The sequence below is a fragment of the Ictalurus furcatus genome, chromosome 8, assembly GCF_023375685.1.
Source record: "Ictalurus furcatus strain D&B chromosome 8, Billie_1.0, whole genome shotgun sequence".
Classification (NCBI taxonomy): Eukaryota; Metazoa; Chordata; class Actinopteri; order Siluriformes; family Ictaluridae; genus Ictalurus; species Ictalurus furcatus.
Window position 1 is genome coordinate 1643005 of NC_071262.1, and position 17558 is coordinate 1660562.

The 17558-nt window shown below is 37.8% G+C and overlaps 1 protein-coding gene and 2 long non-coding RNA genes across 10 annotated transcripts in view; all 3 read left to right on the forward strand.

The window, feature by feature from the left end:
* The window catches only part of LOC128611031 (zinc finger and BTB domain-containing protein 17), a 23461-nt gene continuing 5903 nt past the window's right edge, over positions 1–17558 (forward strand). Inside the window, exon 1 of the mRNA XM_053630251.1 lies at positions 1–127. Coding sequence (XP_053486226.1) covers positions 109–127 — 19 coding nt within the window. The 5' untranslated portion in view covers positions 1–108. The remainder of the gene's footprint in view (positions 128–17558) is intronic.
* LOC128611036 (uncharacterized) lies at positions 3236–4383 on the forward strand. Of its 2 annotated transcripts, none has more exons than XR_008386488.1 (3): positions 3236–3279; positions 3856–3955; positions 4332–4383. It is a non-coding gene; the product is annotated as an uncharacterized LOC128611036 (long non-coding RNA). The 2 variants fall into 2 exon arrangements; XR_008386487.1 differs by lacking the exon at positions 3236–3279 and adding an exon at positions 3779–3835 and having other exon boundaries at positions 3892–3955.
* Positions 4527–9016, forward strand: LOC128611035 (uncharacterized). 7 transcript variants are annotated; one of them, XR_008386481.1, is made up of 4 exons: positions 4600–4755; positions 4844–5175; positions 5472–6235; positions 6280–9016. It is a non-coding gene; the product is annotated as an uncharacterized LOC128611035 (long non-coding RNA). The 7 variants fall into 7 exon arrangements; XR_008386482.1 differs by having other exon boundaries at positions 5472–6003; positions 6244–9016; XR_008386486.1 differs by lacking the exon at positions 4600–4755 and adding an exon at positions 4527–4571 and having other exon boundaries at positions 5076–5175; positions 5472–9016.

The window sequence follows — 17558 nt, forward strand, 5'->3', positions numbered from 1 at the left end:
GACAGGAAGCGGATGTCATTGCTGGTGTAGGCTCGTATGTTAGCATGCGGCTTATTTCAGCAGATAATTAAAACTGATTTCAGCGACTAAAACCGTCTTCAGGAAAAAATGATGATGCACAGAATGTGTGAGTGTCGAGCACTCGGAAAAGTTCATTTTATTTTATATCATTTGTGTTCTTGGTCTTGTTGCAGAATTGAAACTAGCTGCTTACTTAACTAGCCCTGTGCTAACCTGCAGGTGGTTGTTGTTGTTGTTGTTGTTGTTGTTGTTGTTGTTGTTCGAGTTCATGTAGTTTGTAATGTATTTAATTAGTAAACTCAGTGATGAGGAAGGTATTATAATTTCAAGATAACCAAAAAAACGTCCATCCACACGTAGGCGATACACGGCAGGTCTACACGTCTGTCTGTCTGTATGTATGTATGTATGTATGTATGTAGGTAGGTATGTAGGTATGTATGTATGTATGTATGCAGGCAGGTAGGTAGGTAGGTAGGTAGGTATGTATGTATGCAGGTAGGTAGGTAGGTAGGTAGGTATGCAGGTATGCAGGTATGTATGCAGGCAGGTAGGTAGGTAGGTAGGTAGGTAGGTAGGTATGTATGCAGGTAGGTAGGTATGTATGCAGGTAGGTAGGTAGGTAGGTATGCAGGTAGGTATGTATGTATGTATGTAGGTAGGTAGGTAGGTAGGTAGGTATGTATGTATGTATGCAGGTAGGTATGTATGCAGGTATGTAGGTAGGTAGGTAGGTAGGTAGGTAAGTATGTATGTAGGTAGGTATGCATGTATGTATGTATGTATGCAGGTAGGTAGGTATGTATGTAGGTACGTAGGTAGGTAGGTAGGTATGCAGGTAGGTAGGTAGGTCGGTATGTAGGTAGGTAGGTCGGTAGGTATGTAGGTAGGTATGTGTGTATGTAGGTAGGTAGGTAGGTAGGTAGGTATGTATGTATGTATGCAGGTAGGTATGTATGCAGGTATGTAGGTAGGTAGGTAGGTAGGTAGGTAGGTATGTAGGTAGGTAAGTATGTATGTAGGTAGGTATGCATGTATGTATGTATGCAGGTAGGTAGGTATGCATGCATGTATGTAGGTACGTAGGTAGGTAGGTATGTATGCAGGTAGGTATGTAGGTAGGTATGTGTGTATGTAGGTAGGTTGGTATGTAGGTAGGTAGGTCGGTATGTATGCATGTATGTAGGTAGGTAGGTAGGTATGCGTGTATGTAGGTATGTATGTATGTATGTATGTATGTAAGTATGTATGTAGGTAGGTAGGTATGTATGTATGTAGGTAGGTAGGTATGTATGTTGGTATGTATGTATGTATGTAGGTAGGTAGGTCGGTATGTGGGTAGGTAGGTCGGTATGTAGGTAGGTATGTATGTAAGTAGGTATGTATGTAGGTAGGTAGGTATGTATGTATGTATGTAAGTAGGTAGGTAGGTAGGTAGGTATGTAGGTATGTAAGTAAGTAGGTACATAGGTAGGTAGGTATGTATGCAGGTAGGTAGGTAGGTCGGTAGGTAGGTCGGTAGGTATGTAGGTAGGTAGGTATGTATGTAGGTAGGTATGTATGTAGGTAGGTATGTGTGTATGTAGGTAGGTTGGTATGTAGGTAGGTAGGTCGGTATGTATGCATGTATGTAGGTAGGTAGGTAGGTATGTGTGTATGTATGTAAGTATGTATGTATGTATGTATGTATGTAAGTATGTATGTAGGTATGTATGTTGGTATGTAAGTATGTATGTATGTATGTATGTATGTAGGTAGGTAGGTAGGTCGGTATGTAGGTAGGTATGTATGTAAGTAGGTATGTATGTATGTAGGTAGGTATGTATGTATGTAAGTAGGTAGGTATGTAGGTATGTAGGTAGGTAGGTAGGTATGTATGTATGTAGGTATGTATGTAGGTATGTAAGTAAGTAGGTATGTGTGTATGTAGATAGGTAGGTGGGTATGTAGGTATGTAAGTAAGTAGGTATGTGTGTATGTAGGTATGTATGTATGTAAGTAGGTATGTATGTATGTAAGTATGTATGTAGGTAGGTATGTAGGTAGGTATGTAGGTATGTAGGTATGTATGTAGGTATGTATGTAAGTAGGTATGTATGTAAGTAGGTATGTATGTATGTAGGTATGTATGTATGTAAGTAGGTAGGTATGTAGGTAGGTAGGTAGGTAGGTATGTATGTATGTAGGTATGTAAGTAAGTAGGTATGTGTGTATGTAGGTAGGTAGGTGGGTATGTACGTATGTAAGTAAGTAGGTATGTGTGTATGTAGGTATGTATGTATGTAAGTAGGTATGTATGTATGTAAGTATGTATGTAGGTAGGTAGGTAGGTATGTATGTATGTATGTATGTAGGTATGTATGTAGGTATGTATGTAAGTAGGTATGTATGTATGTATGTAGGTATGTATGTAGGTATGTATGTAGGTATGTATGTAAGTAGGTAGGTATGTAGGTAGGTAGGTAGGTATGTATGTATGTAGGTATGTATGTAGGTATGTAAGTAAGTAGGTATGTGTGTATGTAGGTAGGTAGGTGGGTATGTACGTATGTATGTATGTAGGTATGTAAGTAAGTAGGTATGTGTGTATGTAGGTATGTATGTATGTAAGTAGGTATGTATGTATGTAAGTATGTATGTAGGTAGGTATGTAGGTAGGTAGGTAGGTATGTATGTATGTAGGTATGTATGTAGGTATGTAAGTAAGTAGGTATGTGTGTATGTAAGTAAGTAGGTATGTGTGTATGTAGGTATGTATGTATGTAAGTAGGTATGTATGTAAGTAGGTAGGTAGGTATGTAGGTAGGTATGTATGTATGTATGTAGGTATGTATGTAGGTATGTAAGTAAGTAGGTATGTGTGTTTGTATGTAGGTAGGTAGGTGGGTATGTAGGTATGTATGTATGTAGGTATGTATGTAGGGATGTAAGTAAGTAGGTATGTGTGTATGTAGGTAGGTAGGTGGGTATGTAGGTATGTATGTAGGTATGTAAGTAAGTAGGTATGTGTGTATGTAGGTATGTATGTATGTAAGTAGGTATGTATGTATGTAAGTATGTATGTAGGTAGGTATGTATGTATGTAGGTAGGTAGGTATGTAGGTAGGTAGGTAGGTATGTATGTATGTATGTAGGTATGTATGTAGGTATGTATGTAGGTATGTAAGTAAGTAGGTATGTGTGTATGTATGTAGGTATGTATGTATGTATGTATGTAGGTATGTATGTATGTAAGTATGTATGTAGGTAGGTATGTATGTAGGTAGGTATGTATGTATGTAGGTAGGTAGGTAGGTAGGTAGGTATGTATGTAGGTATGTATGTAGGTATGTAAGTAAGTAGGTATGTAGGTAGGTAGGTATGTATGTATGTATGTAGGTATGTAAGTAAGTAGGTATGTGTGTATGTATGTGTGTATGTATGTAGGTAGGTAGGTGGGTATGTAGGTATGTATGTATGTAGGTATGTAAGTAAGTAGGTATGTGTGTATGTATGTAGGTATGTAAGTAAGTAGGTATGTGTGTATGTCGGTAGGTAGGTGGGTATGTAGGTATGTATGTATGTAGGTATGTAAGTAAGTAGGTATGTGTGTATGTAGGTATGTATGTATGTATGTAAGTATGTATGTAGGTAGGTATGTATGTAGGTAGGTAGGTATGTAGGTAGGTAGGTAGGTATGTATGTATGTATGTAGGTATGTATGTAGGTATGTATGTAGGTAGGTAGGTATGTATGTAGGTAGGTAGGTATGTAGGTAGGTAGGTAGGTATGTATGTATGTATGTAGGTATGTATGTAGGTATGTAAGTAAGTAGGTATGTGTGTATGTATGTAGGTATGTATGTAGGTAGGTAGGTAGGTATGTATGTAGGTATGTAGGTAGGTAGGTATGTATGTATGTATGTAGGTATGTAAGTAAGTAGGTATGTGTGTATGTATGTAGGTAGGTAGGTGGGTATGTAGGTATGTAGGTATGTAGGTATGTAAGTAAGTAGGTATGTGTGTATGTAAGTAGGTATGTATGTATGTAAGTATGTATGTAGGTAGGTATGTAGGTAGGTAGGTAGGTAGGTATGTAGGTAGGTAGGTATGTATGTATGTAGGTATGTATGTAGGTATGTAAGTAAGTAGGTATGTGTGTATGTATGTAGGTATGTATGTATGTACGTATGTATGTAGGTAGGTATGTATGTATGTAGGTAGGTAGGTAGGTATGTAGGTAGGTAGGTAGGTATGTAAGTAAGTAGGTATGTAGGTAGGTAGGTATGTATGTATGTATGTAGGTATGTATGTAGGTATGTAAGTAAGTAGGTATGTGTGTATGTATGTAGGTAGGTAGGTGGGTATGTAGGTATGTATGTATGTAGGTATGTAAGTAAGTAGGTATGTGTGTATGTATGTAGGTATGTAAGTAAGTAGGTATGTGTGTATGTAGGTAGGTGGGTATGTAGGTATGTATGTATGTATGTAAGTATGTATGTAGGTAGGTATGTATGTATGTAGGTAGGTAGGTAGGTAGGTATGTATGTATGTATGTAGGTATGTATGTAGGTATGTAAGTAAGTAGGTATGTGTGTATGTATGTAGGTATGTAGGTATGTATGTATGTATGTAGGTAGGTATGTATGTATGTAGGTAGGTAGGTAGGTAGGTAGGTAGGTAGGTAGGTATGTATGTAGGTATGTATGTAGGTATGTAAGTAAGTAGGTATGTGTGTATGTATGTAGGTAGGTAGGTGGGTATGTAGGTATGTATGTATGTAGGTATGTGTGTATGTATGTAGGTATGTAAGTAAGTAGGTATGTGTGTATGTAGGTTGGTAGGTGGGTATGTAGGTATGTATGTATGTAGGTATGTAAGTAAGTAGGTATGTGTGTATGTAGGTATGTATGTATGTAAGTAGGTATGTATGTATGTAAGTATGTATGTAGGTAGGTATGTATGTATGTAGGTAGGTAGGTATGTAGGTAGGTATGTAGGTAGGTATGTAGGTAGGTATGTATGTATGTAGGTAGGTAGGTATGTAGGTAGGTATGTATGTATGTATGTATGTAGGTATGTATGTAGGTATGTAAGTAAGTAGGTATGTGTGTATGTATGTAGGTATGTATGTATGTAAGTAGGTATGTATGTATGTAAGTATGTATGTAGGTAGGTATGTATGTATGTAGGTAGGTAGGTATGTAGGTAGGTAGGTAGGTAGGTATGTATGTAGGTATGTAAGTAGGTATGTGTGTATGTATGTAGGTATGTATGTATGTAAGTAGGTATGTATGTATGTATGTAGGTAGGTATGTATGTATGTAGGTAGGTATGTAGGTAGGTAGGTAGGTAGGTATGTATGTAGGTATGTATGTAGGTATGTATGTAGGTATGTATGTAGGTATGTATGTAGGTATGTAAGTAGGTATGTGTGTATGTAAGTAGGTATGTATGTAAGTATGTATGTAGGTATGTATGTATGTATGTATGTAGGTAGGTAGGTATGTATGTAGGTATGTATGTAAGTAAGTAGGTATGTGTGTATGTATGTAGGTAGGTAGGTGGGTATGTAGGTATGTATGTATGTAGGTATGTAAGTAAGTAGGTATGTGTGTATGTAGGTATGTATGTATGTAAGTAGGTATGTATGTATGTAAGTATGTAGGTAGGTAGGTATGTATGTATGCAGGTAGGTATGTATGTAGGTAGGTAGGTATGTATGTATGGAGGTAGGTATGTATGTATGTAGGTAGGTAGGTCGGTCTGTATGCATGTATGTAGGTAGGAAGGTCGGTATGTATGTATGTATGTAGGTAGGTAGGTAGGTAGGTAGGTCAGTATGTATGTATGTAAGTATGTAGGTAGGTAGGTATGTATGTATGCAGGTAGGTATGTATGTATGTAGGTAGGTAGGTAGGTATGTATGTAGGTATGTATGTAGGTATGTATGTAGGTATGTAAGTAGGTATGTGTGTATGTATGTAGGTATGTATGTATGTAAGTAGGTATGTAAGTATGTATGTAGGTAGGTATGTATGTAGGTAGGTAGGTAGGTATGTATGTAGGTATGTATGTAAGTAAGTAGGTATGTGTGTATGTATGTAGGTAGGTAGGTGGGTATGTAGGTATGTATGTATGTAGGTATGTAAGTAAGTAGGTATGTGTGTATGTAGGTATGTATGTATGTAAGTAGGTATGTATGTATGTAAGTATGTAGGTAGGTAGGTATGTATGTATGCAGGTAGGTATGTATGTATGTAAGTATGTATGTAGGTAGGTATGTATGTAGGTAGGTAGGTAGGTATGTATGTAGGTATGTATGTAAGTAAGTAGGTATGTGTGTATGTATGTAGGTAGGTAGGTGGGTATGTAGGTATGTATGTATGTAGGTATGTAAGTAAGTAGGTATGTGTGTATGTAGGTATGTATGTATGTAAGTAGGTATGTATGTATGTAAGTATGTAGGTAGGTAGGTATGTATGTATGCAGGTAGGTATGTATGTAGGTAGGTAGGTAGGTATGTATGTATGGAGGTAGGTATGTATGTATGTAGGTAGGTAGGTCGGTCTGTATGCATGTATGTAGGTAGGTAGGTCGGTATGTATGTATGTATGTATGTAGGTAGGTAGGTAGGTAGGTAGGTCAGTATGTATGTATGCATGTATGTAGGTGGGTATGTAAGTAAGTAGGTATGTATGTAAGTATGTAGGTAGGTAGGTATGTATGTATGCAGGTAGGTATGTATGCAGGTAGGTATGTATGCAGGTAGGTATGTATGCAGGTAGGTATGTATGTAGGTAGGGAGGTAGGTATGTATGTAGGTAGGTAGGTCGGTCTGTATGCATGTATGTAGGTAGGTAGGTCGGTATGTATGTATGTAGGTAGGTAGGTAGGTAGGTAGGTCAGTATGTATGTATGCATGTATGTAGGTGGGTATGTAAGTAAGTAGGTATGTATGTAAGTATGTAGGTAGGTAGGTATGTATGTATGCAGGTAGGTATGTATGCAGGTAGGTATGTATGTAGGTAGGTAGGTAGGTATGTATGTATGGAGGTAGGTAGGTCGGTCTGTATGCATGTATGTAGGTGGGTATGTAAGTAAGTAGGTATGTATGTATGTATGTAAGTAGGTATGTATGTATGTAAGTATGTATGTATGTAGGTAGGTAGGTATGTGTGTATGTAGGTAGGTAGGTATGTATGTATGTATGTATGTAGGTAGGTAGGTAGGTAGGTATGTATGTATGTAGGTATGTAAGTAAGTAGGTATGTGTGTATGTATGTAGGTAGGTAGGTGGGTAAGTAGGTATGTATGTATGTAAGTAGGTATGTATGTATGTAAGTAAGTATGTATGTAGGTAGGTATGTAAGTATGTATGTATGTAGGTAGGTAGGTATGTGTGTATGTAGGTAGGTAGGTATGTATGTATGTATGTATGTATGTAGGTAGGTAGGTAGGTAGGTATGTATGTATGTAGGTATGTAAGTAAGTAGGTATGTGTGTATGTATGTAGGTAGGTAGGTGGGTAAGTAGGTATGTATGTATGTAAGTAGGTATGTATGTATGTAATTAAGTATGTATGTAGGTAGGTATGTATGTAGGTAGGTATGTAGGTAGGTAGGTAGGTATGTATGCATGTATGTATGTAGGTATGTATGTATGTAGGTGGGTATGTATGTAAGTAGGTATGTATGTATGTAGGTGGGTATGTAGGTATGTGTGTATGTATGTATGTATGTAGGTAGGTAGGTAGGTGGGTAAGTAGGTATGTATGTATGTAGGTAGGTAGGTAGGTATGTAGGTAGGTAGGTAGGTATGTATGCAGGTAGGTAGGTATGTATGTATGTATGTATGTATGTATGTAAGTAGGTATGTATGTATGTAGGTGGGTATGTATGTAAGTAGGTATGTATGTATGTAGGTGGGTATGTAGGTATGTGTGTATGTATGTATGTATGTAGGTAGGTAGGTAGGTGGGTAAGTAGGTATGTATGTAAGTAGGTATGTATGTATGTAAGTAAGTATGTATGTAGGTAGGTAGGTATGTAGGTAGGTAGGTAGGTAGGTAGGTATGTATGCAGGTAGGTAGGTATGTATGTATGTATGTAGGTGGGTATGCATGTATGTAAGTAGGTATGTATGTATGTAGGTGGGTATGTATGTATGTATGTAAGTAGGTATGTATGTATGTATGTAGGTGGGTATGTATGTATGTATGTAAGTAGGTATGTATGTATGTAGGTGGGTATGTATGTATGTAGGTGGGTATGTAGGTATGTGTGTATGTATGTATGTATGTAGGTAGGTAGGTAGGTGGGTAAGTAGGTATGTATGTAAGTAGGTATGTATGTAAGTAAGTATGTATGTAGGTAGGTAGGTAGGTAGGTATGTATGCAGGTAGGTATGTATGTATGTATGTATGTAGGTGGGTATGTATGTATGTATGTATGTAGGTGGGTATGCATGTATGTAAGTAGGTATGTATGTTGGTATGTATGTATGTATGTAGGTAGGTATGTATGCAGGTATGTATGTATGTATGTAGGTAGGTAGGTAGGTAGGTATGTAGGTAGGTAGGTATGTATGCAGGTAGGTAGGTATGTATGTATGTAGGTGGGTATGTATGTATGTATGTATGTATGTAGGTGGGTATGTATGTATGTAAGTAGGTATGTATGTATGTATGTAGGTGGGTATGTATGTAGGTATGTATGTAGGTATGTATGTTGGTATGTATGTAGGTATGTAGGTATGTATGTTGGTATGTATGTATGTAGGTAGGTATGTATGTAGGTAGGTATGTATGTAGGTAGGTAGGTATGTAGGTAGGTATGTATGTAGGTAGGTAGGTAGGTATGTAGGTATGTAGGTAGGTAGGTATGTATGCAGGTAGGTAGGTATGTATGTATGTAGGTGGGTATGTATGTATGTATGTAGGTGGGTATGTATGTATGTAAGTAGGTATGTATGTATGTATGTATGTATGTATGTAGGTGGGTATGTAGGTATGTAGGTAGGTAGGTAGGTATGTATGCAGGTAGGTATGTATGTATGTAGGTGGGTATGTATGTATGTATGTATGTATGTAGGTGGGTATGTATGTATGTAAGTAGGTATGTATGTATGTAGGTGGGTATGTATGTATGTAAGTAGGTATGTATGTATGTAGGTGGGTATGTAGGTATGTATGTATGTAAGTAGGTATGTATGTATGTTGGTAGGTATGTATGTAGGTAGGTATGTATGTATGTATGTATGTATGTATGTAAGTAAGTGGGTATGTAGGTAGGTACGTAGGTAGGTATGTATGTAGGTGTGTATGTATGTATGTATGTATGTATGTATGTATGTATGTATGTATGTATGTAAGTAGGTATGTATGTATGTAGGTGGGTATGTAGGTATGTATGTATGTAAGTAGGTATGTATGTATGTATGTAGGTAGGTAGGTATGTACAGTGAGGGAAAAAAGTATTTGATCCCCTGCTGATTTTGTATGTTTACCCACTGACAAAGAAATGATCAGTCTATAACTTTAATGGTAGATTTATTTGAACAGTGAGAGACAGAATAACAACAAAAAAATCCAGAAAAACGCACATCAAAAATGTTATAAATTGATTTGCATTTTAATGAGGGAAATAAGTATTTGACCCCTCTGCAAAACATGACTTAGTACTTGGTTTAAAAACCCTTGTTGGCAATCACAGAGGTCAGACGTTTCTTGTAGTTGGCCACCAGGTTTGCACACATCTCAGGAGGGATTTTGTCCCACTCCTCTTTGCAGATCTTCTCCAAATCATTAAGGTTTCGAGGCTGACGTTTGGCAACTCGAACCTTCAGCTCTCTCCACAGATTTTCTATGGGATTAAGGTCTGGAGACTGCCTAGGTCACTCCAGGACCTTAATGTGCTTCTTCTTGAGCCACTCCTTTGTTGCCTTGGCCATGTGTTTTGGGTCATTGTCATGCTGGAATATCCATCCACGACCCATTTTCAATGCCCTGTCTGAGGGAAGGAGGTTTTCACCCAAGATTTGACGGTACATGGCCCCGTCCATCGTCCCTTTGATGCGGTGAAGTTGTCCTGTCCCCTTAGCAGAAAAAAAACCCCAAAGCATAATGTTTCCACCTCCATGTTTGACGGTGGGGATGGTGTTCCAGGGGTCATAGGCAGCATTCCTCCTCCTCCAAACACGGCGAGTTGAGTTGATGCCAAAGAGCTCCATTTTGGTCTCATCTGACCTCAACGCTTTCACCCAGTTGTCCTCAGAATCATTCAGATGTTCATTGGCAAACTTCAGACGGGCATGTATATGTGTTTTCTTGAGCAGCGGACCTTGCGCGCGCTGCAGGATTTCAGTCCTTCACGGCGTAGTGTGTTACCAATTGTTTTCTTGGTGACTATGGTCCCAGCTGCCTTGAGATCATTGACAAGATCGTCCCGTGTAGTTCTGGGCTGATTCCTCACTGTTCTCATGATCAATGCAACTCCACGAGGTGAGATCTTGCATGGAACCCCAGGCCGAGGGAGATTGACAGTTCTTTTGTGCTTCTTCCATTTGCGAATAATCGCACCAACTGTTGTCCCCTTCTCACCAAGCTGCTTTGCAATGGTCTTGTAGCCCATTCCAGACTTGTGTAGGTCTACAGTCTTGTCCCTGACATCCTTGGAGAGCTCTTTGGTCTTGGCCATGGTGGAGAGTTTGGAATATGACTGATTGATTGCTTCTGTGGACAGGTGTCTTTTATACAGGTAACAAACTGATATTAGGAGCACTCCCTTTAAGAGTGTGCTCCTAATCTCAGCTCGTTACCTGTATAAAAGACACCTGGGAGCCAGAAATCTTTCTGATTGAGAGGGGGTCAAATACTTTTTTCCCTCATTAAAATGCAAATTAATTTATAAAATTTTTGACATGCGTTTTTCTGGATTTTTTTGTTGTTATTCTGTCTCTCACTGTTCAAATACAACTACCATTAAAATTATAGACTGATCATTTCTTTGTCAGTGGGCAAACGTACAAAATCAGCAGGGGATCAAATACTTTTTTCCCTCACTGTATGTATGTATGTAAGTAAGTGGGTATGTAGGTAGGTACGTAGGTAGGTATGTATGTATGTAGGTGTGTATGTATGTATGTATGTAGGTGGGTATGTAGGTGGGTATGTAGGTAGGTAGGTAGGTATGTAGGTAGGTAGGTATGTAGGTAGGTAGGTAGGTATGTATGCAGGTAGGTAGGTATGTATGTAGGTGGGTATGTATGTATGTAGGTGGGTATGTAGGTATGTATGTATGTAAGTAGGTATGTATGTATGTAGGTATGTATGTATGTTGGTATGTATGTAGGTAGGTATGTATGTATGTATGTATGTAAGTATGTATGTATGTATGTAAGTAAGTGGGTATGTAGGTAGGTACGTAGGTAGGTATGTATGTAGGTGTGTATGTATGTATGTATGTAGGTGGGTATGTAGGTATGTATGTATGTATGTAAGTAGGTATGTATGTATGTAGGTATGTATGTATGTATGTAAGTAGGTAGGTAGGTATGTAGGTAGGTAGGTATGTAGGTAGGTAGGTAGGTATGTATGCAGGTAGGTAGGTATGTATGTAGGTGGGTATGTATGTATGTAGGTGGGTATGCAGGTAGGTAGGTATGTATGTATGTAGGTGGGTATGTATGTATGTAGGTGGGTATGTAGGTATGTATGTATGTATGTATGTAGGTATGTATGTATGTAGGTATGTATGTATGTAAGTAAGTGGGTATGTATGTAAGTAGGTAGGTATGTATGTAGGTGGGTATGTAGGTATGTATGTAAGTAGGTATGTATGTATGTAGGTAGGTATGTAGGTATGTATGTATGTAGGTGGGTATGTAGGTAGGTATGTATGTATGTATGTATGTAAGTAGGTATGTATGTATGTAGGTATGTATGTATGTAAGTAAGTGGGTATGTATGTAAGTAGGTAGGTATGTAGGTAGGTAGGTATGTATGTATGTAGGTGGGTATGTATGTATGTATGTTAGTAGGTATGTATGTATGTAGGTGGGTATGTAGGTATGTATGTATGTAAGTAGGTATGTATGTATGTAGGTAGGTAGGTATGTAGGTATGTATGTTGGTAGGTATGTATGTAGGTAGGTATGTATGTAGGTAGGTAGGTATGTATGTAGGTAGGTATGTAGGTAGGTAGGTATGTATGTATGTAGGTGGGTATGTATGTATGTATGTTAGTAGGTATGTATGTATGTAGGTGGGTATGTAGGTAGGTATGTATGTATGTAGGTATGTATGTATGTATGTAGGTGGGTATGTATGTATGTATGTATGTATGTAGGTGGGTATGTATGTATGTAAGTAGGTATGTATGTATGTAGGTGGGTATGTATGTATGTAAGTAGGTATGTATGTATGTAGGTGGGTATGTAAGTAGGTATGTATGTAAGTAGGTATGTATGTATGTTGGTAGGTATGTATGTAGGTAGGTAGGTATGTATGTATGTATGTATGTATGTAAGTAAGTGGGTATGTAGGTAGGTACGTAGGTAGGTATGTATGTAGGTGTGTATGTATGTATGTATGTATGTATGTATGTAGGTGGGTATGTAGGTATGTATGTATGTATGTATGTAAGTAGGTATGTATGTATGTAGGTGGGTATGTAGGTATGTATGTATGTAAGTAGGTATGTATGTATGTTGGTATGTATGTATGTATGTAGGTAGGTAGGTATGTATGTATGTATGTAAGTAAGTGGGTATGTAGGTAGGTACGTAGGTAGGTATGTATGTATGTAGGTGTGTATGTATGTATGTATGTAGGTGGGTATGTAGGTGGGTATGTAGGTAGGTAGGTAGGTATGTAGGTAGGTAGGTATGTAGGTAGGTAGGTAGGTATGTATGCAGGTAGGTAGGTATGTATGTAGGTGGGTATGTATGTATGTAGGTGGGTATGTAGGTATGTATGTATGTAAGTAGGTATGTATGTATGTAGGTATGTATGTATGTTGGTATGTATGTAGGTAGGTATGTATGTATGTATGTATGTATGTAAGTATGTAAGTATGTATGTATGTAAGTAAGTGGGTATGTAGGTAGGTACGTAGGTAGGTAGGTATGTAGGTAGGTAGGTATGTAGGTAGGTAGGTAGGTATGTATGCAGGTAGGTAGGTATGTATGTAGGTGGGTATGTATGTATGTAGGTGGGTATGTAGGTATGTATGTATGTAAGTAGGTATGTATGTATGTAGGTATGTATGTATGTTGGTATGTATGTAGGTAGGTATGTATGTATGTATGTATGTATGTAAGTATGTATGTATGTAAGTAAGTGGGTATGTAGGTAGGTACGTAGGTAGGTATGTATGTAGGTGTGTATGTATGTATGTATGTAGGTGGGTATGTAGGTATGTATGTATGTATGTAAGTAGGTATGTATGTATGTAGGTATGTATGTATGTATGTAAGTAGGTAGGTAGGTATGTAGGTAGGTAGGTATGTAGGTAGGTAGGTAGGTATGTATGCAGGTAGGTAGGTATGTATGTAGGTGGGTATGTATGTATGTAGGTGGGTATGCAGGTAGGTAGGTAGGTATGTATGTAGGTGGGTATGTATGTATGTAGGTGGGTATGTAGGTATGTATGTATGTATGTATGTAGGTATGTATGTATGTAGGTATGTATGTATGTAAGTAAGTGGGTATGTATGTAAGTAGGTAGGTATGTATGTAGGTGGGTATGTAGGTATGTATGTAAGTAGGTATGTATGTATGTAGGTAGGTATGTAGGTATGTATGTATGTAGGTGGGTATGTAGGTAGGTATGTATGTATGTATGTAAGTAGGTATGTATGTATGTAGGTATGTATGTATGTAAGTAAGTGGGTATGTATGTAAGTAGGTAGGTATGTAGGTAGGTAGGTATGTATGTATGTATGTAGGTGGGTATGTATGTATGTATGTTAGTAGGTATGTATGTATGTAGGTGGGTATGTAGGTATGTATGTATGTAAGTAGGTATGTATGTATGTAGGTATGTATGTATGTATGTAGGTAGGTAGGTATGTAGGTAGGTATGTAGGTATGTATGTTGGTAGGTATGTATGTAGGTAGGTATGTATGTAGGTAGGTATGTATGTAGGTAGGTATGTAGGTAGGTAGGTATGTATGTATGTAGGTGGGTATGTATGTATGTATGTTAGTAGGTATGTATGTATGTAGGTGGGTATGTAGGTAGGTATGTATGTATGTAGGTATGTATGTATGTATGTATGTATGTAAGTAAGTGGGTATGTATGTAAGTAGGTAGGTATGTATGTAGGTGGGTATGTAGGTATGTATGTATGTAGGTAGGTATGTATGTAGGTAGGTATGTAGGTAGGTAGGTATGTATGTATGTAGGTGGGTATGTATGTATGTATGTTAGTAGGTATGTATGTATGTAGGTGGGTATGTAGGTATGTATGTATGTATGTAGGTAGGTAGGTATGTAGGTAGGTATGTATGTTGGTAGGTAAGTAGGTATGTATGTATGTAGGTATGTATGTATGTAAGTAAGTGGGTATGTATGTAAGTAGGTAGGTATGTATGTAGGTGGGTATGTAGGTATGTATGTAAGTAGGTATGTATGTATGTAGGTAGGTATGTAGGTATGTATGTAGGTAGGTATGTATGTATGTATGTAAGTAGGTATGTATGTATGTAGGTGGGTATGTATGTATGTAGGTGGGTATGTAGGTATGTGTGTATGTATGTATGTAGGTAGGTAGGTAGGTGGGTAAGTAGGTATGTATGTAAGTAGGTATGTATGTAAGTAAGTATGTATGTAGGTAGGTAGGTAGGTAGGTAGGTATGTATGCAGGTAGGTATGTATGTATGTATGTATGTATGTAGGTGGGTATGTATGTATGTATGTATGTAGGTGGGTATGCATGTATGTAAGTAGGTATGTATGTTGGTATGTATGTATGTATGTAGGTAGGTATGTATGCAGGTATGTAGGTAGGTAGGTATGTATGCAGGTAGGTAGGTATGTATGTATGTAGGTGGGTATGTATGTATGTAAGTAGGTATGTATGTATGTATGTATGTATGTATGTATGTAGGTGGGTATGTATGTTGGTATGTATGTAGGTATGTATGTTGGTATGTATGTATGTATGTAGGTAGGTATGTATGTAGGTATGTAGGTAGGTAGGTATGTAGGTAGGTAGGTATGTATGCAGGTAGGTAGGTATGTATGTATGTAGGTGGGTATGTATGTATGTATGTAGGTGGGTATGTATGTATGTAGGTAGGTATGTATGCAGGTATGTATGTAGGTATGTAGGTAGGTAGGTATGTATGTAGGTAGGTATGTATGCAGGTAGGTAGGTATGTATGTATGTAGGTGGGTATGTATGTATGTATGTAGGTGGGTATGTATGTATGTAAGTAGGTATGTATGTATGTATGTATGTATGTAGGTGGGTATGTATGTAGGTAGGTAGGTATGTAGGTAGGTAGGTAGGTAGGTATGTATGCAGGTAGGTATGCATGTATGTAGGTGGGTATGTATGTATGTAGGTAGGTAGGTATGTAGGTAGGTAGGTATGTAGGTAGGTAGGTAGGTAGCTAGGTATGTATGTAAGTAGGTATGTATGTATGTAGGTGGGTATGTATGTATGTAAGTAGGTATGTATGTATGTAGGTGGGTATGTAGGTATGTATGTATGTAAGTAGGTATGTATGTATGTTGGTAGGTATGTATGTAGGTAGGTATGTATGTATGTATGTATGTATGTAAGTAAGTGGGTATGTAGGTAGGTACGTAGGTAGGTATGTATGTAGGTGTGTATGTATGTATGTATGTATGTATGTATGTATGTAGGTGGGTATGTAGGTATGTATGTATGTATGTATGTAAGTAGGTATGTATGTATGTAGGTGGGTATGTAGGTATGTATGTATGTAAGTAGGTATGTATGTATGTTGGTATGTATGTATGTAGGTAGGTAGGTATGTATGTATGTAAGTAAGTGGGTATGTAGGTAGGTATGTAGGTAGGTACGTAGGTAGGTATGTATGTATGTAGGTGTCTATGTATGTATGTATGTAGGTGGGTATGTAGGTGGGTATGTAGGTAGGTAGGTAGGTATGTAGGTAGGTAGGTATGTAGGTAGGTAGGTAGGTAGGTATGTATGCAGGTAGGTAGGTATGTATGTAGGTGGGTATGTATGTATGTAGGTGGGTATGTAGGTATGTATGTATGTAAGTAGGTATGTATGTATGTAGGTATGTATGTAGGTAGGTATGTATGTATGTATGTATGTATGTATGTAAGTAAGTGGGTATGTAGGTAGGTACGTAGGTAGGTATGTATGTAGGTGTGTATGTATGTATGTATGTATGTATGTATGTATGTAGGTGGGTATGTAGGTATGTATGTATGTATGTATGTAAGTAGGTATGTATGTATGTAGGTGGGTATGTAGGTATGTATGTATGTAAGTAGGTATGTATGTATGTTGGTATGTATGTATGTAGGTAGGTAGGTATGTATGTATGTAAGTAAGTGGGTATGTAGGTAGGTACGTAGGTAGGTACGTAGGTAGGTACGTAGGTAGGTATGTATGTATGTAGGTGTCTATGTATGTATGTATGTATGTATGTATGTAGGTGGGTATGTAGGTAGGTAGGTAGGTATGTAGGTAGGTAGGTATGTAGGTAGGTAGGTAGGTAGGTATGTATGTAGGTGTGTATGTATGTATGTATGTAGGTATGTATGTAGGTGGGTATGTAGGTATGTATGTATGTATGTAAGTAGGTATGTATGTATGTAGGTAGGTAGGTATGTAAGTAGGTAGGTAGGTATGTAGGTAGGTAGGTATGTAGGTAGGTAGGTAGGTATGTATGCAGGTAGGTAGGTATGTATGTAGGTGGGTATGTATGTATGTAGGTGGGTATGCAGGTAGGTAGGTATGTATGTATGTAGGTGGGTATGTATGTATGTAGGTGGGTATGTAGGTATGTATGTAGGTATGTATGTATGTAGGTATGTATGTATGTATGTAAGTAAGTGGGTATGTATGTAAGTAGGTAGGTATGTATGTAGGTGGGTATGTAGGTATGTATGTAAGTAGGTATGTATGTATGTAGGTAGGTATGTAGGTATGTATGTATGTAGGTGGGTATGTAGGTAGGTATGTATGTATGTATGTAAGTAGGTATGTATGTATGTAGGTATGTATGTATGTAAGTAAGTGGGTATGTATGTAAGTAGGTAGGTATGTAGGTAGGTAGGTATGTATGTATGTAGGTGGGTATGTATGTATGTATGTTAGTAGGTATGTATGTATGTAGGTGGGTATGTAGGTATGTATGTATGTAAGTAGGTATGTATGTATGTAGGTATGTATGTATGTATGTAGGTAGGTAGGTATGTAGGTAGGTATGTAGGTATGTATGTAGGTAGGTATGTATGTTGGTAGGTAGGTATGTAGGTAGGTATGTAGGTAGGTAGGTATGTATGTATGTAGGTGGGTATGTATGTATTTATGTATGTTAGTAGGTAT